The sequence below is a fragment of the Theropithecus gelada genome, chromosome 20, assembly GCF_003255815.1.
Source record: "Theropithecus gelada isolate Dixy chromosome 20, Tgel_1.0, whole genome shotgun sequence".
Classification (NCBI taxonomy): Eukaryota; Metazoa; Chordata; class Mammalia; order Primates; family Cercopithecidae; genus Theropithecus; species Theropithecus gelada.
In genome coordinates, this window is record NC_037688.1 from 56,797,379 (window position 1) to 56,821,957 (window position 24,579).

Here is a 24,579-nt window from a genome sequence, read left to right on the forward strand (position 1 = left end):
CTGCAGCCCCACAGTGTGGCATTTACTCTCAAGGTTCCCCCGTTAGAAGGCACAGGTGAAGGAGGAACAGCAGCATGAGTGTGTGCAGCTAGACAGCATTTGCACTCGAATGGACCAGAGGCAGCACGGGTGTTCCTCGGGTGGGCCTTTTCTGACTGCCTGTCCTGTACCCTCTTGCTGTGCCTACCTCCTCTCGCAGTCGTCATCTCTCACTGGGGAAAACCAAGCAACAGTGCATTTGTATCAACAAAGAAATAAGCCCCTTTAAAATAATGGAGATGGCTGGGCACTGTGGCTCATGCCTGTGACCCCAGCACTTTGGGAGGCCAAGGTGGGTGAATCATGAGGTCAGGAGATTGAGACCATCCTGGCCAGCATAGCGAAACCCTGTCTTTACTAAAAATACAAAAATTAGCTTGGTGTGGTGTCTGCAATCCCAACTAGTTGGGAGGCTGAGGCAGAATTACTTGAACCGGGGAGGTGGAGGTTGCAGTGAGCTGAGATCACGCCACTGCACTCCAACCTGGGCAACAGAGCGAGACTCTGTCTCAAAAAAAAAAAAAAGACAACAAAAACTGAGATTATGGAATATTTGGCACAGTTCTCATCAAGCCAGAAATCCTTATCCAGTAGCTTCTCAGGCCCTCTGTTAGGCCGTTCTTAGCCTGCTATAAAGGAATACCTGAGGATGGGTCATTTGCAAAGAAAAGAGGCTTAATTGACTGATAGTTCTACAGGCTGTATAGGAAGCATGGTGCCAGCATTTGCTTGGGTCCTGCTGAGGCCTCAGGAAGCTTCCAGCCATGATGGAAGGTGAAGGAGGAACAGGCACATCACATGGCAAAAGCAGGAGCAAGAGAGAGAGTTGGGGGAGGTGCCACACACTTTTAAACAACCAGATCTCATGAAGATGGCACCAAGCCATGAGGGATAACCCATACCCAGACGCCTCCCACCAGGCCCCATCACCAGCACTGAGGATTACATGCCGATGTGAGGTGTGGAGGGGCATCCAAACCTTCCCACCCTCCTTGCTGATGCCCTGCTCGGTTGCCCTTCTGCCACAGATTCTGTACTCTCCTTCCTTGCTCTGCCTCCCCTTCCAGGAATGTGCGGGGCACACCCCCACCTCAGGCCCCTTGCATTTGCCCTGTAGGCACGCCCCAAGGGGTCTGCACTGCCGCCAGCTCCTTCACCAACTGGAGTTCACTCTAAGGCTCCCCAATGAGGCCTCTCCTTTTGTAGAATTGCAGCCCTCCTCCCATCCGTGCTTTATTTTCTGCACCAGCTGTTTTCATCTGATGGGCTATTTTAGATCTTATATTTTATTATCAGTCCTTGCCCATTAGAAAGTAAGCTCTAAGACAGTAAGAATATTTGCCATCTTTCTGGGCCCTGGCACATAATGGCACTCAATCGTTTTTTAATGAATTAAACTGAATTCAATATGGGATTTTTCAAGCACTGCCCTCTCCCTTTCTTGCTTTAGTTCCCGGACTGGGGCGTTCTCTAGGGTTTCTGCCCAAAATGCCTCGCCTGCGGATGGTCCACATGTTTCTGTGGTACCTCATCTACGGGCACCCTGGCAGCAGCACTGTGGAGAAACCAAGCCTCATCAGTGAACGGAGAACGATAAAGCAGGAGTCGGGCAGGGCAGGCATCCGGCCATCCTCCTCTGGAAATGCCTGGGAGGCCTGCTCTGAAGCCCCATCTAAAGACAGCCAAGGCAGTGTTACCTGGGAGGCTGAAGTGGAGCTCGCCACGGAGACAGGTGAGAGGCCCCTGCCACTCCTGCACCTGGGGCAGGCAGGCCCAGTAGTAGGATCCAGGGAGAAACATGATGGTTCCTTATCCTTGTATAAACTGGCTACAGCCTCTGATCCAAATGGAAACATAATCCACACTTCCTGAACCTGCAGGCTTTCTTCCTCATCTTCCTTCCTGCCTGACAAGTAGAGTTTTCCTCGAGTTGGGGGTAAGGACATCAAGACCTCCTGGGAGATGATGTCACCATATGTCACCATGGTGACTGGGATCCTGGCTGCCGGGGGTAACTGTGAGTTTTTTCCTAGTGTATGTGGACGATGCCTCGTGGATGCGCTACATCCCCCCGCTCCCAGTCCACAGGGACTTCGGCTTTGGCTGGGCTCTCGTCAGCGACATCCTCCTCTGCCTTCCCCTCTCCATCTTCGTCCAGATTGTGCAAGTCAGCTACAAGGTATTGGTGACAGGAGCCATCACAGGACTGGCCCCTCGGCTCTGGGCTGGGAGGCCTACACTCACCTGGGCAAGGGAGGATACTTGAAGACCCAGGGTTGCCCAGATGGATGGATGGATGGGTGGATGGATGGATAGATGGATGCTCAGTCAAGGGAAAATACTTTAAGGATTTGTTTGAGATAGATTAGACTAGATTAGATTAGAAAGATGATTGGGTGGATGGGTGGGTGGTTGATCGGGATAAATACTTCAAAGAGTCGTTCTTCTAAATGGATCTATTGGTAGGTAGGTAGGTAGACAGAAAGAAGACAATTATATTACAACAATAAAACATGTTGTTTTTAGAAATTTGGTAAATGGAGAAAGATAAAATAGAAATTACCCATAACTGTATCACTCAGAGATATAATTACTACTAAGTAATTATCTTGGTAAGTTTTTTGTAGTCTTTCATTGCTATGCCATACATACTTGTGTATACTTGTGTGTACACGGGTATGTGTGTGATCTCCCTTTAAAAAAAAACTGAATTGAAACTGTATTCTCTCTTATTGTCTGTGCTTTTGACTAAAGAATGTTTCATATTTTTTGCATCATTAACTTTTTTAGACTTGATATTAAGTAGATTCATGGTATTCTTATCTAATTTATTTAACTATAATATTTTCTATTTTTGGACATTTAAATTCCACTTTCTTGCTACCGTTGAGTAGGTATTTATTATGACATGTTGATGAATACCTTTTGGTAGACATAGATTGGCGGCTCCATCATTATTTCCTTCGGGTAAGGATAGGAGCAGAATCACTGGCTTCAAAAGGAACGCGTGTTCTCCATCTCATCTTTTCTTGTTTAATATAAATGTATATATTCTTGTGTTGCCCCCAGGAAAGGTTTAGCAATTTCTATGCCCACCAGCAGGGTAGGAGGGCACCTGTTTATTGCTCCCTGCAGTGTGGTAGTTGGGCTGGAGGGGAGGGGCAGCAAGGCCAAAGGCAGAGATGCACGGGCACTTGGTGAGGCAGGAAGGAGAGCCTAGTGGGCAGGTTCAGGGAGACTATGTTCAGAAAATAGTGGCGAACACTTTTTCAAGTTTCTTGAGGGCCAGGGCGAGCTGAACCTGCACATCACCTCTTCAGGTGGACAACCTGGAGGACTTTCTGAACCACCCGCTGAAGAAGCACACGCTGATCCGCTTTCTCCCCAGGCCCATCCGGCAGCAGCTTCTGTACAAGAGGTGAGGCCATTGAACCTGATCCAGAGTGGCCACAGGTCTAAACAAACCCTTTAGTCAGGGCTCTGAGCCATCATTCACCAGAAAGAGGAAAAGGTTTCTAACTTCCAGCTTGCAAAAACTCAAGATTTTTATTAAGTTATTAATATTAATGGAAGTATGGACTGGTACATTTTATTACTTGATTTGAAGGTTCTTTTAAAGTAAAATCTGCTGCTAATGTCTGCAAGTACAGGAATGTTTTTGTTTTCCCCTTTCATTACTTTTACTTTCCAAATCAAATCCCCAGTGTCGGGTTGATCTCTGTGGCCCTGGTTGGGTGTTAGGTTGGGTAGTTCTGGGCCTCAGTACAGTGTCAGCTTGAGACCGGTCCTCCAGTGACCACCAGGTGGAAAAGAGAAGAAGGAAGTCGCACCCCTCACCCCACATGCAGACCTCTGCGGCTGGCTGCGAGTGTGGGGTGATGGGAACCTCCTGCCCCCTCTGTTTTCTAGGCGTTACATTTTTTCGGTGGTGGAGAACCTTCAGAGGCTGTGCTACATGGGGCTGCTACAGTTTGGTCCCACGGAAAAGTTTCAGGATAAAGATCAGGTAATGTCTCTCAAGTCGAAACGAAGGAGATTCTGATTGTTTAACAGTCTCCAAGCAGCCAAACCCAATATGGGTTCTCCCTGTCTGGTGTCTCCCGTTAGGTCTTTATCTTCTTGAAGAAGAATGCAGTCATTGTTGACACCACCATCTGCGACCCACATTACAACCTGGCGCGCAGCAGCCGGCCCTTCGAGAGGCGCCTCTATGTCCTGAACTCAATGCAGGATGTGGAAAACTACTGGTTTGACCTGCAGTGCGTCTGCCTCAACACCCCACTAGGTGGGTGTCGGCTGTTTCGGCTGGACCTGGCTGCTTTTGCTCCTTTCTGTGTGCTAACTGGGATTTAGGGCTAGAAAAGCCTAGGAGTCGCCTCCACCAGTGGTGTGTTCTGAGTGCTCCCCAGAGGCCCAGAGCACCCCTGGGGCTCCCTCAGAAAGGAGAGTGGTGGGCCTTGAATGGGTGGGGTGCTCCCAGTTCCCCCACCCAGTTGAGCCCAGGTAGCTGCACTTGGGTGCTCCCAGTTCCCCCACCCAGTTGAGCCCAGGTAGCTGCACTTTGTCTTCATTTGTTCGTTGAGTAGGTATTTATTAAACACCTGCTGTGTGTCACTTCTTCTGCCTGACCATGCTGCAGTGAGGACACACCCCGCCCTGCCTCCATGAGACTTGGAATCTAGTGTGAAGAGGAGACACAGCTCACAGGAGTGCGATGAGGGCCCGGGTGTTGGTTGCAGGGGTGTTTATTCCAGGGCTCAGGAGCAGCCTTGCTGTGGAGGAGACATTGGAGCTGAATCCTATAGGATGAGGCAGAGCCAGGGCCAGAGCTGGGGAGGGCATCCCAGGCAGGGGCAGTGCCACAAGCTGAGGCCCTGAGTGGTATGTTGGAAAAAGAGAGGAGGCCATGTGGGTGGGAGGAGAGTGGCATCCACTGGTGACAGTGGGGAGGACAGGGCAGGACTAGAGGTGTTTTGGAGGGAACTGACACGATGTGCTGGTGACTTTGCTGAGTTGGGCTTTGCTGGGAGCCTCTGCCCACACCCCTCTCCCTCCCTAGAAGGGCCCTCCCTCCCTCACTTGCTTCTCAGATGCCCACTCCTACTTCAGGCATCACCTCTCAGAGAAAGCCTGTCCACAGCTTTATTAGCATCATTCCATTTCATCCTGTGAGTTCCTCGTGTTTAGAATAGTTGGCTTCCATCGCCACGATGTGTCGCAAAGGCCGGGTGCACAGTTGGCTTCCTGTAAATGTGGATCAAATGCATGGAGGGTCTGCAGAAAGCAAGAGAGCCTCCCCTGCAGTGCTTTTCCTCCAGGCCTCTCTCCACCTGGCCTTTTCCTGCCACCTCTACCAGGAGGGAAAGGAAATCACGTTCAGCTTGCACCTCCAAGAGGAGTTCCATTCTGCTCCTCCCTTCTTGAAGCTGGAAGATCCAGTATCACATTTTGATTTTTGCAAAGTGGGAGTCACACATTTTACTTGGCAGAATTATTTAATGCCAAGAGTAATAGCACTTGTATTTAGAAACTTTCATGGGTCCAGACATATTTTAGAACATTGTGTTTCATAGAATCCTCGGCATTCAGCAGTGAGCTAGGCTTTTGCCAATTTAGATTTTAATAATGCCCTAATTCCCCTGCATTTTATATGTAGATAAAAATTTGTGAACCAGCATGAATTTGCACCAGAGTTTTTCAGGCCTGACAATTGGTGAATTTCCATCCCTTTAGGTGTTCATGAGCAGAAATGGCAGAGGCTTATTGAGCCCATTAATCAGGCATTGATTATCCCTTCATTCAATAAACATTTGAAGAGGTTCTGCCCCAAGGACGAGGGAAAAAGCATCATATAATGAGATGCAATCATCTTTTAGAGTAGGTGCTGCATGAACATTAGCCTGCGTAAGAATCACCTGAGGAACATATTAAATGCTGATTACTGGGCCCTACCCAGAGAGTCTGCGTTTTTTCACAAGCAGACTTGTGCTGCTGTTATTTATATGAGAAACTTTGCCTTAAATACTGTTAGTTTCAAGGGTCCATTCAAACGGGTGACCTCGGGCAAGCTACTTGTAACCTCCCTGAATCTTAGTTAATTTCTAAGCTGAGAACTCCACTGCCACCACCATATGGGCCAAGGTGAAGTTGGGCAAGGCGTCTCATGTAAAGTTCCAGCTGCGGGGTGTGGGGCTTGAGCTCCCGCGGCCCAGGCCCCACCAGCCATGCCATCGAGCCGAGGTCTCCGAGCATGCTAGGAGAGAGTCTTTAGAGTCTACAAACCTTCCCTCACCTATCAAGCAGTGCTTTTAGTGGTATCTTATATTTCTTTGCAAGAAATGCAATTTTCTGTATTATAGAATAACTGGATATCATTTCTCAACTCCATTAGCAAACCTCTTGAGCACTTAGGAGACATCTGGCTGCTCCTGGAGCCAGGTGGGGCCCAGGCCTGCTTCATGCAGTACATCTCAGCAATCTATCTATGCAGGCCCCTCCCCATTCCTGCCTCCACCAGCAAGGGCCATCGTTTCTGCCACCCTGGCGCCAGCAGCTCCCGGGACTTTCTGAGAGACAGGAAGGCCTGGGTTTCCCTTGCGCTAGACTCCCTGAGCCTGCCGGGCTCTCTCTACTGCCTTGCCTGCCTTCTGTCTTTAGTGAGTTCAGTCTGGCATAAATCCTTTCCTCAGGTCACCCACCAGTACTCCAACTCTCTTCCTCTGTTCCCTCTGACTTTCTTGTATGGATATTTTGTATGAAGAGGTCTTACCAATCTCAGACCTCCCAGTGGCCAGGGAGCCTTTTCACAGGCGGGGAATCCACTCTTCTTCCCCACTCAGCCACAGGCAGTAGCCACCAGAGCTGCAGCAGGAAGGTGTGATCAGTCACCCTGATGTTTGGTTTTCCAGGCGTGGTGCGCTGCCCGCGCGTCAGGAAGAACAGCAGCACAGACCAGGGCAGCGACGAGGAGGGCAGCCTACAGAAGGAGCAGGAGAGCGCCATGGACAAGCACAACCTGGAGCGCAAGTGCGCCATGCTGGAGTACACCACGTGCGTGTCCGTCCCAAGCGCGGCCAGCCGGGACTGGGCTGCGGTGGTGCTCATTTCAGATGCCTGCCGGCCCTTGTCTGGCTTAGGATGTCAGGCCAGACGGCCTGTCTCTCTGGTGCAGAGGCTGCAGATGGCTGGCTCCAGACATACTTTATTTAGCCCACATCTTGTTTTTAAAAATGTAATCAGTTATCAAAAATTATTTTAGGAATTTTATATAAAAATCTGGATTTTTGACTTATCTTGCAAAAGTGAAAAAGAGTCAACACTTAGGGCCCCCAAATTCTTCATTGCTACCTCTGGGGTGTTTTTCTGGAAAGGTGAAAGTTGGTTATAATTAATGTCCCTCACCCCAAGCCATGGGCTCTCTTTTTCAGTGATGACCAAGAAGCGTTCTTTTCTGTTGATTTCCTGTCTTTTAGTGGAAGTCGTGAGGTGGTGGATGAAGGCTTGATCCCCGGAGATGGGCTGGGTGCCGCAGGGCTTGATTCCAGCTTCTATGGACACCTCAAGCGCAACTGGATCTGGACCAGCTACATCATCAACCAGGCCAAAAAGGTGGGCATGTGTCACAATGGATCACAATCTCAGGGGTCCTCGCTACTCACCCTCCTGTCCCTCCCTGCCTGACCAGAGACACAAATACTGGCTTCTGTATTGAAAGTGCGTCAGGCCCCTCAAACGTGTGCCTGGCCTGTTTTTTTCCCAGTGGATTCTAACTTACTCTGTGACGTGGACAGGTATTCCTTTTTATTTTTTTATTTTTTTTTTGAGACGGAGTCTCGCTGTGTCGCCCAGGCTGGAGTGCAGTGGCCGGATCTCGGCTCACTGCAAGCTCCGCCTCCCGGGTTCACGCCATTCTCCTGCCTCAGCCTCCCAAGTAGCTGGGACTACAGGCGCCCGCCACCTCGCCCGGCTAGTTTTTTTTTGTATTTTTTAGTAGAGATGGGGTTTCACCGTGTTAGCCAGGATGGTCTTGATCTCCTGACCTCGTGATCCGCCCGTCTCGGCCTCCCAAAGTGCTGGGATTACAGGCTTGAGCCACCACGCCCGGCCAGGTATTCCTTTTTAAAGAAGGATCAGAAGATCTGGGTGACACAGGTCCTCCAGGAGGGAGTACATGAGCAATGGTAAAGCGGGTGGCAGGAGACTCCAGCCCCTGGCTGTCGGTGCACAGCGGCCCTTAGCTCCTAAGAGACCTTGGTGCATTTGTTACTCTGGGCGGCTGGGGATTCGTGGAAGCTCATGCTTCATCCCAGTGCTGTGCTTGTCTCACAGGAGAACACTGCCGCAGAGAACGGACTCACAGTGAGGCTCCAGACGTTTCTGTCTAAGCGCCCATTGCCTCTCAGTGCCAGAGGTACGTGTGCTGAGGGTTCACCCCAGAAGTAAATATGGTACCAGTTCAGGGCCTAAACGACCACCCTATGTTCAGTTTGGTCTTCCTGTCCTTTATAGCACTCATCCTGAAACTGTTGTCTCCTGTGATTATGTCTAGGCAACAGCAGGTTGAATATTTGGGGGGAAGCAAGAGTAGGCTCCGAGCTCTGTGCTGACTGGGAGGAGCAGTTTGAGGTGGACCGAGAGCCCTCGCTGGACCGAAACCGGAGAGTGAGGGGTGGGAAAAGCCAGAAGCGGAAGCGGCTGAAGAAGGACCCTGGGAAGAAGATCAAGAGAAGAAAGAAAGGTTAAGTTGTGATCATTTACATTTACTGGGTCTTGTCTTTACATTTTGGCTTGGAGACATGCAACAGCCTCACTCCAGCCGGGCCTGAGCTCTGTCCTTCAACGCGAGTTTCCACCTTCCCTTGATGTGTGGCACTGACTCTCTGTGATGGTTGCTTTATTTCCACATCCATCTGGCAGACGAGAGAGCCTCGAGTGTCCCATATGCTTCCCTTTTAGAGCTTCTGACTTTAGGAACTCATTCAGTTCAAATGCCTAGTTTCATCTCAGCTGAAAAAATGTCAGCAACAGCCTCATCACAACTAGCCCAAATCCTAATTTTGGGGGGGGTTTACCTTTTAATATCTGTGTTTATGCTAATCAAGCCAAAGTTCAAAGGCATGTTGCATTTTAATTTTTAAATTTTTATTTTTTTGCGTCAGTCTCACTCTGTCGCCCAGGCTAGAGTGCAGTGGTATGATCTTGGCCGACTGCAACCTCTGCCTCCTGGGCTCAAGCAGTTCTCCTGCCTCAGCTTCTTGAGTAGGTGGGATTACAGGCGTATGCCACCACACCCAGTTAATTTTGTATTTTTAGTAGAGACGGGGTTTTGCCGTATTGGCCAGGCTGGTCTCAAACTCCTGACCTCAAGTGAGCCACCATGCTGGGCCCATTACATTTTTAAATTAGAGGGAAGCTGGGAGTCGCGTAAGCCTGCAGCACCTTCTGATTTGATGCACCCCTTGTATGGTGCCTTTTAGACTGCCATTTTGAGTTCTTCATCCAGCCAGTATTTGTAGCAGAGGGGGTGATAAGGAGACCAGCATCTAGTTTTTCGACCACTTTTGTATTTCCTAAGTGGTTCACGAGTTTTAACAGCAGCCACTGATGGCCAGTAGCTATTTCAGATAAAGACAGAATGTTTAAACAGGAACCTGTTTTTAGTGGTTTATTTGGCTGGCATTCATAACAAATAGCATTCCATCAGTTGAAATGGCCCCCTCAGTTTCGCCTCTCGTAGATATGTGTAGCACCAATTTGGCTCAAAAACCAGAATTTATCACAATGCAAAATGTGATGGTGTCTCTTCGAGTCCAAATTTCCTTGCCCCACTTTTCTTCTGCCTTAATTTGGAAGACACTCGCTCAACAGCCTTTTGAGATTGGCAGTGGCATATGGTGTCTATCCTGTGAAGGTGCTATCAGTACCTCGCCTAGGCAGGAGACCTTGGCAACCCCATGGCTACGCTCTCAAGGTTCAGATCCTCCCTCTGCTGCTGACTCAGCTGACTCAGCTATGTGACTTCAGCAAGTCACTGTCTCTGTGTTCCTCAACAAAAAACAGTGATAACAATTGTATCCATTTCATAAGGTTGCTATAAAGTAGTATTCTAAGATAATACATTGAAAAAAGCATAAACCAATGCTAGGCACACAGTGAATATTCCCTGATGGTAGATTGCTGCTTTGGTGGTGGTGGTGGTGGTGCTGTTTAGTTATTAAGTACAGAGATCTCACTGCTGATGTTAGTTATTTAGTAGCCACCACTCTGTGCTGGATGTTTTATATGCAGTCTCCTTCCACCCTCTCCATGGCCCTGGAGCAGAGGCCTTATTGTCCCCAGATGCACTCAAGTCTACACAACGCCCGTGCAGTCACAGAGCAAGGGAGTGTGGGGGCCCGGTGACTGCACAGTCCCTGGTCCTGCTCACTTGGTGGATACGCCCCGAGCACGCGCCATAGGCTTCTGTACAAGATGCCTTCAAAGGACTCTGTCACAGTGGGGGAGATTGGAAACTGGCAGATAACTAACTAGAGGCTGCATTGAGCCTTCCAACCTGTGCCTGTGAAATTTTATCAAGATAAATGATGAAAGGGGTTTAAAAAGAAATAAAATCTATCAAAAGGGTTGAGTCTTGCAGTTAGTTGTGTGACTTTAGACACAATGGGTAATAACCAATACCATTAGTCACATCTCACTGGCTGGGTAGGGACCCTGCCCCTCTGCAGAGTGACAGCTCCAAACCAGGTGTTAGAGGCCTCCTCCCTTCTCCCTCTGGTGTTTTTAGGAGAGTTCCCAGGAGAAAAAAGCAAAAGGCTGCGCTACCATGATGAAGCCGACCAGAGCGCCCTGCAGCGGATGACGCGGCTTCGCGTCACCTGGTCCATGCAGGAGGACGGGCTGCTCGTGCTGTGCCGCATTGCCAGCAATGTCCTCAACACCAAGGTACCAACCAGCCCAGCCCAGAGGTGGGCCTGCCCCTCTCTCGGAGCTCCTTCCTGTCTGAGCCTCCCGGGGACTCCCAGCCAGGGACCACTCCTCTCAGCTGCTCTGCTTGGCCCCTGGGAAAAGCATTGCCCAGAATCCTACACGTTTTCTTTTTTAGAGAGGTGGAGCCTCACTTTTTCACCCAGTCTGGAGTGCAGTGGCATGATCACAGCTCACTGCATCCTCAACCTGGCCTTAAGTGATCCTCCCACCTCAGCCTCTCCTAGTCCTGGGACTACAGGCGCACCCCGCCATGCCCAGCTAATCCTACAAATTAATACCATTCTGTTTTTCTACATTTCTTTTTAGCTTTCAGTTGTATACATATAAATGTTTGCCTAGCTGCAGGCAAACTAGTTCAGAGCTGTTCTTTCTCTCTCCTCACCAGGAATCTAACCCTGTCCTGCTCCCTTCCTCCCACCTTCATTGCCTGAAAAGCTCCTATTTACCTTCCTATAACTGCCCATCATGTCTGGAACGATCTGCCAATTGCATGTCATTACCCTGCTCTTTCTCTGTTCTTGACCGGATACTTCTCACACTGTTTCTGTCACCTCTGGTACCTCTTGGCTCACTGGCGTGGCTGGTCCACAAGGCAGAAAGACCTCCTATTTGCATTCCAGGAAAAAGCTCTGCCAGGCCAGTCCAGGGCCCCTTCAGGCAGTAGTGCCACAAGGCAGCTTCAGAGGAGCCCAGGTGTGCCTCCGGGTCTCAGCCAGGCCAGGCAGGAGAAACCCAGCTGAGGCTCTGTGCCCAGATGCTTCTTGCCTGCAAACTATTAGATCCCTTGTCTTGACCGCTTATCCACTGTTCTCTCATCCCTCAGTCCTCTCCTGAATTCCAACCCAACCTCTTTTCCAAGGAAGAACCTGAAAGGTGACATGTTGTCATCCCTAATTTCTGTTCCCTGCATCTGCAATGGCTTTGTCATTGCAGAGCTGATGGGGGAGAGGGGCGTCCCTCCCTCTACTTCAGCCCTGGTACAGCTAGAGGAGGCAGGAGGGTCCTGCATAGGTCAGTGTTGGTGGACTGTCACCACTTACCGGAACTTATAGCCTTCTTGGGTCACCTCATCCTTGGGGATGTAAGAAAATAACTGTCATCAAGCGGCTTTCTCATGTCGGCCTTGCGTTTCTGTGTTATTGACCAAGATGTTCTCCTAGGTCCACTAATTTTGTACATTCTGCTTCTACTAACGTGGCATACAAGCACAACATACAGAACGTTTCTGAGCATACATGATGCATAATTAGGACACTAAGACCTCTAACTAAACACATTTTACATCCCCATGATTTCCTCTAATACAGCACCCTTTCAGGCAGTTCCCCCTTGCTCCTCTGGGCACCTTTGTCACACATGGCACTTGCCAGAATACACTCTTTCCCGCTGGTCACTGAGGCCTCGTCCCGTGCTTGTCTGCCCAGAATCTCCCTCAGTGTCTGGCACATGGTGGGACCAGTATATATTGTGAGGTGATAGTTGTGGGGATTCTCTGAGGAAGGAGGCTGCACAAAACACATTTTGTCCACTTTTTAATGGTAATTCCCCAGGACGTGGGCTCTGAGGATACTGACTTTTTGTCTTGGCTCTGTGTTTGATCCAGGTGAAGGGCCCATTTGTCACCTGGCAGGTGGTACGGGACATTTTGCATGCCACGTTCGAAGAGTCTTTGGATAAAACATCTCATTCCGTTGGACGAAGAGCTCGCTACATAGTCAAAAACCCACAGGCCTATCTCAACTATAAGTAAGCCTCATTGAAGCCTGATCACTCTTGGACGTGGTTACGTCAGCACTTCTCATTCATTCTTTACTCTTCCTTCATCCCGTTTGCTTAAGAGTCTGGCAGAGGCCGGGCGCGGTGGCTCAAGCCTGTAATCCCAGCACTTTGGGAGGCCGAGACGGGCGGATCACGAGGTCAGGAGATCGAGACCATCCTGGCTAACACGGTGAAACCCCGTCTCTACTAAAAAAATACAAAAAATTAGCCGGGCGAGGTGGCGGGCGCCTGTAGTCCCAGCTACTCGGGAGGCTGAGGCAGGAGAATGGCGTAAACCTGGGAGGCGGAGCTTGCAGTGAGCTGAGATCCGGCCACTGCACTCCAGCCTGGGCGACACAGCGAGACTCCGTCTCAAAAAAAAAAAAAAAAAAGAGTCTGGCAGAAAGTGCGGCTGGAGCACACTGAGGCATCTGATGGGGTGGCCAAGTGTTGGAGTCTGTTGGGGAGATGGACCTTGGTTTTTTGAGGGTGAGGGCCAAGCATGATTCTCGGTGCTTTCCCATGCAAGGTATTGCTTGGACCTTATAGTGGCCTTGAGAAGTAGGTGGTGTTAGCCTTTATTTGGATGAAGAAGCAGAGACTAGATAGGCTGACTCGCTGAATACCATGTGCCTAGCAGGTGGTGGAGGCTGAGGCAGAGGTTGGCTTTTCCTGCTGTTTTCAGCCCTCAGAGCAGCTCCTGAGAGCTCTGATTGGTGGCTCCCTCCAGCAGCAAGCTAGGCAGGACCTGGGATCATTGGACAGGATGCCCTCTACCATGTTCTTGGCAGAGCTGAGAACTGTCCTCCTGCACCGCCCTTGTGTGTGTGACCTCAGGGAGTCCCCTCGCCTTACCAGGCTGTAAAGCGGAATGAGTCTCTACCTGGCAAGCTCTTTATGAAGGCAGCAGTGCTTGGCGGATGGGAGCCCAGCAAAGGCTGGTCGCCTTCTCCTGCATTTTCTTTTGGGCAAGTCAGGCTCTCCTTATATCATGGGGATGTGAAGGTTAGTGGAGTGGACACACCTCCTGCTTTGCAGTAGATTAGAGAACTTAAGAATAATAAACTGCAAAGCCTGTTTGGTGTTTTTAAATGTATGATACACTTTCATGTAGGTCAGCCCATACGGTCCTGGCCAAACCCCTGTGAGAGACACTTTGGGACTCAGTGTTCTCGGCTACCCATGAAGGACGGAAGTTCAGAGAAGCCAAGGTGTAAAGTGTGAACAGACCTGACTGAGGTCAGGCTTGGCTGACCCCAAATCCTTCGTTCTTAAAAGCTGCAGTCGCGCAACAGGCATATAAGTAACTCATGCTTCACGGTCAACCAAGGCCAGAAACGTGAGAATGGAGCTCTCTGAAGTTTCCGAATACGGCATCATTGCAATTCCCAGACTCCAGCTTTGTCTCCTCTTCCTGCAGAGTGTGCCTGGCCGAGGTGTACCAGGATAAAGCGCTTGTTGGAGATTTCATGAATCGAAGAGGTGACTACGATGACCCAAAGGTAGGTCCTGTGTGGGTGTAGGGCTCGGTCTGCTTGGAGGTTGGGGCATCTAGACTTCGGTCAGCTCCTCTCGTCCCACAGTGACCCTGCCAGCCTTAGGAACGTGGACTTTGTTTCCTGCTCACTTGAGAAATCACTGAGTCAGCTCTCTGGTGTTGGCCTTGACTTGATCTGTCTTCAAGCATCTGTTTTTAAAGATGATTAGAATCTGACAGGCCACTTTGAAGGGCTGCTATGCCTTGGGCCTGTTTTGTTTAGAAAATAGAACATCTCTTCAGAAATTACAGGCTTCCTAGAAAGCTTGCAGACTGGGTGTGTGTTTTCTTTCTGAGTTTTCTGTCCTGAGGGGCCAGGGCGGTGGCTGACAAGGAGGGAAGCAGTCTGCTGACCCAAATTCCTGCCCTTTGCCTCAGAGGCTGCTCATCTTTCGTTTTTGTGCTAACCCTGGACTCTACAGTGTGTGTGGCAGAACTTGTGCCAAGTAAGGCCAGTGGACAAGGAGAGGCAGCCTTTTCCCCAAGGAAGCCACAGGCAAGTGGGACAGACAGAGAAGTACATGGTCATTGCAGGACAGTGCAGTCAGCTCCCGGAAGAGGAAGGCACAGGCCCGCAGAGGTCGGGGAGCAGGCTCAGCAATGCTTTTGGATGGAAGTGACAGAAAAACCTAACCTAATGGTGTATACGGCTTCCTTTTTCCCAGATGCCAAGCAGTTGAGGGTAGTCCTGGTCTGGTGCAGGGGAGCAGAGATGTTATCAGGCTCCCAAGTTCCTGCCGCCACACTCCCCTCCAGGAGCAGGGGCCAGCTTTCCATCCTATGCCAGTGACCCCCTGGTTGCAAATGTTGACTATGAGAGCTCAAGTCCTCACAACAGAATCCCAGAACAGGGAGCAGTGGGGAGAGGGGCTGCAATAGACCCACATGGCCCTTGCCTCAAGGGGCAGCCTTTCCTAGGAGCCCCTGGCAGACCTGGGCCACGTGGCTGGGAAACAGTGGGACACAGCACAGGGGACCCAGGCTGCCATGAGTGGCTTAAACTGTCCTGGTGTATCCTAGGAGGCTGGGCATCCTCCCTCCCCACAGCAAATTGAGGCTGGCTAATCAGAAAGCATGGGGAAAAATGGAATAGGTGACCCACAGACACCCACAGTGTCTGCCAGCGGGCTTGGCAAAGGTGTCAGCACTGGGCGAGACTGGAAACCACAGCAGCTGGGGTAGCGACAGTAAGGGGAGAGGGAGTGCAGGGCTGGCAGGCACAGCATCAGGATAGCAGCGAGATGCAGCAGGGACCACGTCCTGCACAGCCACCAGGCCAGGGAGGAGCGGGAGCATACCATGTCGCGCATTGCACACCGGGTGACGTGACCAGCTTGCTCCTCAGATCTGGGTCTGGACTGAGACGATTGCAGTGCGCGTATAGAGGAGGAAATTGATTTCGGGGCCACCCGTGGAGTGTGAGGCTGGGGCAGAGGAAGAAGGCTGACTACACGGGTGAACCAGGGAGCACCAGGCCTGGGAGGGAGGCTGTGAGGGAGCACTGTGTGGGGCACGTTTGAGTCTTCTCACCTGGGACTTGGGAGAGTGCCAGCGATGCAGGTGTGAGGCTGTCTGCAGGTTAGTTGGCACCAGGTGCCCCAGTTTCCTGAGCGTACTGGTGAGGGTCTTTTGCCTCCTCTATATAGACCAAGCTTCTCAGATGACAGGTGACAGATGACAGGTGCCCAGGGGAGGCACCTGGTCGGTGGTTCTCGGACTTAGCTGGTGCAGGAGTTTGTTACAAGATGTTCCTTGGTGCATCTTAGCAAAACCTCCCTTCAGGAAGAGTAAGGGCTTAACCTCTCATGCTCTCATGTTGAAAGGTTTGTGCCAACGAGTTTAAAGAATTTGTGGAGAAGCTTAAAGAAAAGTTCAGTTCAGCCCTAAGGAATTCTAACCTTGAAATCCCAGACACACTGCAAGAGCTGTTTGCCAGGTAAGTGGCTTCTGGGATGGTTCCATGTGGCCCTCGCAGGGCAAGAGGGAAAGGCCAGCCCTGTATCCCTTATCAGCAGGTCCAGGAAGTGCCCAGCACCCGCCTGGCTGCGTTTGGCCTTGCAGTGGCCCTCCTGTCTCTCCTCTCATGGGTGACTTGAACGCAGAGTGGGGCCTAGCACCCTGCCGGGCATTTATGTTCATTCTCCCATTGGTCCTTCAGGCTTCCTTGTTTGGTTGGTGTACTTTTTGCTAAGCTTGCTTACTTTACCTATGAGGAAATTCCTATGTAAGAAACATGCCCAAGGTCACAGTGCTTGTAAGCATCAGGGCCAGGATTTGAACATAGGAGGGTCTGGAACCACTCGACGTTTGGAAGAACATTCTTGGGTATGAGCACAGAACCCTGTACAATTTTTAAATCTGAAGTTCTGTGAACTAGGCCTGTTTCCTCAGCATCTTCCAAATGTAGATCCCTTTTCTCCACCATCCTCACCCAAGAAGTCCCTTGAGCCACTGTTTTTCTGAATTTCTCCTTGTAAAATGATGGCATCCATCAGTTCTGCCTGTGAACTGTACAACACCCTTGCTCTCAACATTTCAGTTGAAGACCTCATTCCTTCATTCACTCAACAGATAATGTATGTTGCGCCCACTGTATTGCCGTGCCTAAAGAGCAGTTTGTACTCGTTTTCAGAGTTGATCTCCTTTACCCACATTCCGAGTTTTGTTTTTGGTTTGCAGTAAATTGTTCCCCAGAATTCCCAAATGGCATGGTTTCAGGTCAGTCCAATGGCCTGTTTACTGATTTGTAATTTATATCTCCACATATTCTTAGTAGAGTTATGGGGCAACTTTTAATCATAAAAGAAGACAGAGATTTTTAAAGGAGAGTCCATGAACCATTTAGAGAGAAGAAAAAGTTGCAAGTGTAACAGTTTAATACTGATTGTGATCCTGAGCATTCTGGCAGGCAAGGCAAAATAGAAAACGGTTCCAAGCCAGGCGTGGGGGCTTACGCCCATAATCCCAGCACTTTGGGAGGTTGAGGCAGGCAGATCACCTGAGGTCAGCAGTTCGAGACCAGCCTGGCCAACATGGTAAAACCCTGTCTCTACTAAAAATACAAAAATTAGCCGGGTGTGGTGGGCACACGCCTGTAATCCCAGCTACTTGGGAGGCTGAAGCAGGAGAATCACTTGAACCCAGGAAGCAAAGGTGGTTTTCACATTTTTCTGAAAAGTTTATTTTTCTTGGCACTAAATTATAAGAGGAATTTACTGTTGCAATCAAGATTAATTTTTCCATTGGTTTAGTAGAAAATGAAGAAATGTCCTACAAATGGCCAATTTGCCATATTTTATAAAAAGACAGTTCTATGATTTATTCTTAAATTTACTTGCATGGTATGAATACAGTAAAATAATATTACATGAAACTCAAAAAAGAAATGGGGAAATAGTTTGTAATTCCAACACCTAATATGGCTACTCTTTGGGGATTTTCATATTTCTTTGTTTTAATTGATGAATAATAATTTTATATATTTTTGGGGTACAGTGTGATGTTTTGATATATGTGTCCATTGAGGAAAGACGAAATCAAGTTAACTAACATATCTGTCGCCTCACCAACTTCTTTTTTTGGCAATAAGAACCTTAAAAATCTATTATTTTAGTAATTTCAAAATATGTGTAATATGTCCTTAACTGTGGTCACCATGCAGTTTGAAATCATGAAAACTTATTCCTCTGGTCTAACTGTAACTTTATACCCTTCGCTCTACATCTTTCCTTTCTTCATTCCTTCCCTTCCACTTCCCAGCCTCTGGGGACCACCTTTTTCCTTTTTCTATGAGAATAATTTTTTTAGATTACTTCTGGGACATTTTCTTCCTTGTGCTTTTTCTTTTTGGATTGTAACACACCCACAGTTTTAAATCCTGTTCCTTTTACAATTAACAGTGGATTTTTGCCAATTCACATTTTTCCGTGTTGCCACATAATTGTCAGTAGGTGAACACTGCACATTTTCTCAGCCCTCCTTCTACCAGGCAGAACAGGGTATATTCGCATTTTAATTTACATGTACAGCGCTCGACTTTTGGTGAGTTCAACATTTCTCCCACTCCCAACACTTTAGCCAATAAATGGCCATCTTGAGTCAGCATCCGCTTGCTTAGTGAGGAGCTGCTTTGTTTCATTGACATGTTCTTATGTTTCTTTTGCAGGTACCGAGTTTTGGCAATTGGGGATGAAAAAGATCAAACCAGGAAGGAGGATGAACTTAACAGGTAAGTGCTGATATATAGAGTAGCTTTTCCTCAGCTACTTAACTTGGTGGCTGACAGCCTATTGCACTGGGGTAGTCTGGGGCCAAATCCGGCCCACTACCTGTTTATGTAAATAAAATTTTATTGGCACACAGCCATGCCCATTCTGTATGTTGTCTGTGCTGCTTTTATGCGAGAACATCAGAGGTGAGTACAGTTGACCTTGAACAACTTGGGGATGAGGGGACGCCGACCCCCTGCACAGTCAAAAATCCACATAGAACTTTTTTTTTTCTTTTGAGACGGAGTCTTGCTCTATTGCCCGGGCTGGAATGCAGTGGTTTGATTTCAGCTCACTGCAGCCACTGCCTGTTCGATTCAGGCAATTCTCATTCCTCAGCCTCCCAAATAGCTGGGATTACAGGCGCCTGCCACCACACCCAGCTAATTTCTGTATTTTCAGTAGAGACGGGGTTTTTCCGTGTTGGCCAGGCTGCTCTCGAACTCCTGGCCTCGAGGGATCTGCCCGCCTCAGCCTCTCAAAGTGCTGGGATTATAGGCGTAAGCCACCACTCCTGGCCCCACATGTAACTTTCGACTCCCTAAACCTAACCACTGATAGCCTACTGTTGACCAGAAACCTTATCAATACCAAACAGTTGATTAATATATATTTTGCATTTTATATGTATAATATACCGTACTCTTACAAGAAAATAAGCTAGAGAAAAGAAACTATTAACAAAAATAAGGGGCTGGGCACAGTGCCTCACGCCTGTAATCCCAGCACTTTGGGAGGGCACTGCGGGTGGATCACCTGAGGTCAAGAGTTCAAGACCAGCCTGGCCAACATGATGAAACCCCATCTCTACTAAAAAATACAAAAATTAGGTGGGCATGGCAGGCGCCTGTAATCCCAGCTGCTTGGGAGGCTGAGGAGGGAATCACTTGATCCTAGGAAACGGAGGTTGCAGTGAGCTGAGATCATGCCATTGCACTCGAGCCTGGGTGACGTGAGCGAAACTCTGTCTCAAAAAATAAACAAAATTGGAAGATAAAATCTGTTTACTATTCACTAAATGGAAGTAGATCATCTTAAAGGTCTTCATCCTTGTCGTCTTCATTTTGAGTAGTCTGAAGGGACACAGGAAGAGGAGGGGTTGATCTTGCTGTTTCTAGGGTGGCAGAGGTGAAAGAAAATCCGTGTGTAAGTGGATCTGTACAGTTCAGTCCACAGTGCAGAAGGGTCAGCTATAGTTGCAACAGATTCCACAGAGCCCACCAAGACTAAAGCATGTATTAACTGGCCCTTTAGAGGAAAAGTTGCTGACCCCCTAGCCTTGACTATCACTGGCCAAGCCTTAACGTAGATTGAGGAAAGGATTTAAACTCTCAACCCATGAGCTTTCCAAGCAAAACTCAGTTCCAAAAGCTCAGGTTTTGTTTTTCCATCTTGGATAATCAATAGTCACTTTGATTTTAGCTCTGTAGAGAAGTACTAACTACATTTGTTAGTGGTCACGTAAACCCATTCTGGGTAGGTCACCCCCTGTCCACTAAATAGAAACTTTTCTCCTGCAAAAATGGACCTGTTAGTAAAGCCTAGAAACCATCATTTATTGTGTTTTCTTTTGTGAAGTTTTGGCATTTGTGTCCCTTTTGTGAGATTCAAGATTTTTTCCCTAAGAATTGTATCTGCCTGAGCTGAGTGGTGCCTGTGGCCTCATGGTGCCTTGCCGCCCCCTCTCTTTCAGCGTGGATGACATCCACTTTCTGGTGCTCCAGAACCTGATCCAGAGCACGTTGGCCCTCTCGGACAGTCAGATGAAGTCCTACCAGTCATTCCAGGTGGGTACCGGCTGCCTAGCTGCACAGCAGGGATGTGGACCCTTCTGAGGCCAGCCTCGTGAGGTGCTGGCCCCTGCCCTTCTCTGCTGTGGGCTCTCAGGGGCTGATTCCCCCAGCATGCCGGCCCACACATCCTTCAACTTTATCTTTTTATCGTTGTTTTATTTGTATTTATTTGTGTTTATTATGTATGTTTATGGTATACAACTGAAGGATTTGATGTACGTATACATTGCAGAGTAATCGCCACAATCAAGCCAATTAGCACATACATCCCCCCACACAGTAGCTTTTCTCGTTGTGGTGAGCACGCTTGGCGCTCTCTCCTCCTGGTGCATTTCAAGTGTACAGCATCGATTGTCACCTGTCATTACCAAGCTGTGATCCTCCAGGGCTTAGCATCTCATAGAACTGAAGCTTCGCACCTCTTGGCCAGGTTCTCCTCATCTCTCTCTTTAGTTTTTAAAGCATGGGGATGGGATCCAGTGACCTCCACCATCCCTCCCAGAGCTGAGGTTTTTAAGTCTTACGTTTAAGACAGAAAATGAAGCAGGGAAGGAAATGAGGCATGGCAAAGGACCTGAGAAAGTAATTGAGCTGTACGGCGTAGCTTTTCAAATCATCACTTTGGAATGCCAAGATATTCTGGTTGTGGGAGGTCACTGGATGGGAAAGCTGCCCTCCCATGGGCAGTGAGTCATCTGTCTCCCGAGGACACAAGTCCATGTGGCCACTCTGCTGCGGCTGAAGGAAGATGAGAGTGAGGAAGAGAAATCACATTGAACCCCTGGTGGAGCCCAGGAAGTCAGTGGTCTTAATACTCTTATGCAAATGTGGGCACTTGAGGTTCAGAGAAGTTAAATCACATGCCCGAGACCACATAGCTCAGTCAGTCATCACCCAAGACCCCAACAGAGAGGTGCTGAGGGGCCCCAGCCAGTGCCACCCAGGGCCTCGTTCTCCCCCAAGTCATCACAAAAGGAAATTCTAAGGAGGACCCATTCATTTTGTATTTAATCACTAACCCTAAAAATCTGCTCCTGGCTTACATTAACAAGTTACCTGATTTGGAATATGAGGGGAAAAAAGAATGAGGAAACAAAGGGACTTTCCTAGTCCCGCTGATGAATTCAGCTGGGTGAGGACCTGATCATCAGGGCGCCTCAGAGTCCACAGAGAGATCTTGTAGCATGTGGAGCCCAAGCCCTGTCCTCAGAGACTCCAGTCAGGAGCAGCGGAGTGGGGCCCTGATAAGAGTGTGCCATCCCTCCCCCAGTCCCGAAGGGGCCCATGGGCCACCCTTGCAGAAACAGCAGTGTCGACCCTGCTGGGGCGCTGCACGTGCTTGTTACTTTGGCCACAGCAGGGCAGGGAGGACAGGGAAATGGAGCTGGTTCACGAAAATGCCAGGCTGGGCTTGAATGCCCTGCTTCAGAGCAGCACCCAGGCCCTAGTCTTTAACAGCCATGGCCAGGCCTCAGCACACCCAAGACTGAGTGTGCATATGATTTCTCCTGTTTTCATCACCACCTGGAGGTTCTCTGTGCCTCCTGCAGGGACACGTAGGACCATCAATCAGAGACGCCCAAGAAATGTCCTCCATACCCTTGCCGTGCATCCCTTGAACCCCATGTTTTATTTCCTTGGGCCTGTTTTACACTTATGGTCAGGTGTACACATTTGGAGTGGAAGGCTAGCGTCTGTGCCATGCACCCCTCTGCTACCCCAGCATTTTGTAGATGAAAGCAAAACCCTGTCTGAACCTGAACTTGCAGAGAAAAAAATAAATAGTTATCAGGTGAAGTTCCAAATAAACAGTCCACAGACCGCATTTTATTGGTCTCACACTTGTTTAAAAGAAAAACACAATTTTTTTTTTCAAAAAATGTTTTTTCCAACATTACACATAGGAGTCCAAATTTCCGACTTCTGGCTATGGGGTGGGCCTTCCAGCTGTCCTGCTCATTAGTGGCTCAGAGCTGGAGGGGACTTTGGGGATCCTTCCCACTGTATCCTACCTCCAAACAAGAAAGCCCAGCCCCAGTGGCAAAAGCCGGGCCCCCTGCCTTCCAGCCAGGCCTGTCCCCAATATTATCCCACTGCTTTTTCCTCCAGTTCCATCTCCAGGTGGCACCTGGGCTCTGATGTTTGGTACTGAAGGCCTAGTCACTCTGCCTCAACCCCCAGGGGCATGGAAAGTCACCTTAGAAAGACCACCGGCCTGCATGGCCTCTCTCCCTGAGCAGGAAACAGGACACTTCTTTAGTGACTTCTTCAGTGACTCCTGAGTGAGGACTAGAAGGCCAACAGCAAAGTCAGAGCCCCATAGGGGACCCCGCGAGGCTCCCCTCAAGGTTCCAGGAAGCCAGTGGAAGGCTGCAGGTGGGCTCACTGTGCCTGTGACAACCCAGCCTCTTAGAAATGTGAGTCAGTGGACCACAGCCCCCAACTCACCACACATGGCCTGAGCGCTCCTATCCTGTTGTGTGGGAATACACCCATTCGCTAGTTATATTCAAATGGAACAGAAGATCAAAGGCACAGAAGGCTTGTCACAAGGAGTGAGATGCAGCTTCCTTCCAGTGCTGTAGGGAAGGATGATGGTGTAATGGCCACTCCCAGCTTCTCCCGTCCACTACATGGAGAGTGTTTCTCCATAAGGCCTGATGGTCTGCATGCCCAGGACTGGCGCACAGGTGCTGTTTGGGGAAGCAGAGTTGCACAGGCTTCAGGCAGACATGCTCCAGGGAATACCTGAGTGCTGCCTCAGAGCCCCAGCTGACCACTGCACTGGTCCCCGGTCCCCTTGTGTCCCTCCGCTGGAAGTAAGGTGCAGTGGTGAGGTTGCTCTTCTCTTCTCTGACCCACCCCTGCCTGACAGTGTGACCTGAGGATCACTTAAAGTCCGTGTGCCTCAACCTTCTCTGTCACTCGAGGTCCTGGAGGCAGTGCCTAAAATCCTTAGACCATGATAGGGATTTTTCTCAGCCAGCACTTTTGAGGAGACAGTCCTGTAGGAGCTCTCTCGGAGGCTGGCAGATGCTAGATACTCAGGAACAGATTGTTGCTTGCCCTTTGCAGAAGCTTGGAGTAACAGAGACTCTGCTGACCGCACAGTCCTTTCAGGTGCTCATCCACTAGGTGGGGCCCAGGTCCACAAGACTTAGCACGCTGAGCCATGAAGTCCCCATGGTGTGTTCAGCAGAGGCACTTCCTTCCGCCTAGGCACTGGGGTGGCAGCAGCAAGAGCTGAATCTAGGCCAGGCATGGTGGCTCATGCCTGTAATCCCAGCACTTTGGGAGGTTGAGGCACGATGATCACTTGAGGCCAAGAGTTAAAGACCAGCCTGGGTAACATGGCAAGAACCCCATCTCTACAAAAAATACAAAAATTAACCAGACAGTGCCTGTAGTCCTGCCTACCCAGGAGGCTGAAGCAGGAGGACTGCTTGAGCCAGGAGGTTGAGGCTGCAGTGAGCTATGTTGGTGCCACAGTACTCTAGCCTGGGCAACAGTGAGACCCTGGCTCAAAAAAAAGGAGTTGAATCTGTGTTCTCCTGGGACTTCCAAACAATGAGTAAGTAGATGAGATCATTTCAGGTAGCTGCTATGGAGAAAATAAAACAGGATAATATAAGGCAGTTGACCGCAGAGGAGGAGAATGGAGAAGGATTTGTCATTTGAGGGGAAATATTTGGGCTGAGCCCTGAATGTTGAGGAGTCAGCCATGCAGAGATTTAGGGGAGCGGCAGGGCAAAGGTCCCAAGGTAGGATGCCTGGACTTTTTCAAGAAATGTAAGAGGGTCCAGGAGGCTGGTGCAGTGAGCAAAGGGTGGTGTTGGGGGAGGTGAGGCCAGAGTGGTGGGTGGGCGGCCAGGGTCCCACTCATCAGGCTCCTTGTCGTGAAGGCCTGGTTGTGGTCACATCTGCAGAGGGAAGTCCTCGGGGGCTTTGAGGCAGGGCAGGAATGTGTGGTCTGATGTAGGCATCAAAGGATTACTTTGGCTGCTATGGAGAATGGTCAGGGGTTGGGGGAAGGTGACGTGGGGAAGGAGGGAGACCAGTCAGCTGGGGACGGTGGTGAGAAAGAGCAGTGGCATGATTAGATGGGCCAGTGCAGGTGGCACGAACCCAGTGCATTGGAAGGTAGAGCCCACCTGACGTGCTGATGGCTGGGTGGGAGGCCAGGGGACAGAGTGGTAGA

General features: G+C 49.5%; 1 protein-coding gene across 2 annotated transcripts in view; it reads left to right on the plus strand.

Moving 5' to 3' along the window:
- Positions 1–24,579, plus strand: part of GTF3C1 (general transcription factor IIIC subunit 1) — an 88,381-nt gene that overhangs the window by 51,696 nt on the left and 12,106 nt on the right. For both annotated transcript variants that reach the window (XM_025370397.1, XM_025370399.1), the window contains exons 15-29: positions 1,490–1,771; positions 2,073–2,218; positions 3,360–3,457; positions 3,949–4,045; positions 4,147–4,324; positions 6,948–7,089; positions 7,512–7,647; positions 8,368–8,449; positions 8,588–8,776; positions 10,823–10,980; positions 12,629–12,771; positions 14,204–14,285; positions 16,144–16,256; positions 18,486–18,548; positions 20,282–20,375. In XM_025370397.1, the coding sequence (XP_025226182.1) occupies positions 1,490–1,771; positions 2,073–2,218; positions 3,360–3,457; positions 3,949–4,045; positions 4,147–4,324; positions 6,948–7,089; positions 7,512–7,647; positions 8,368–8,449; positions 8,588–8,776; positions 10,823–10,980; positions 12,629–12,771; positions 14,204–14,285; positions 16,144–16,256; positions 18,486–18,548; positions 20,282–20,375 (2,003 nt within the window). The remainder of the gene's footprint in view (positions 1–1,489; positions 1,772–2,072; positions 2,219–3,359; positions 3,458–3,948; positions 4,046–4,146; positions 4,325–6,947; positions 7,090–7,511; positions 7,648–8,367; positions 8,450–8,587; positions 8,777–10,822; positions 10,981–12,628; positions 12,772–14,203; positions 14,286–16,143; positions 16,257–18,485; positions 18,549–20,281; positions 20,376–24,579) is intronic.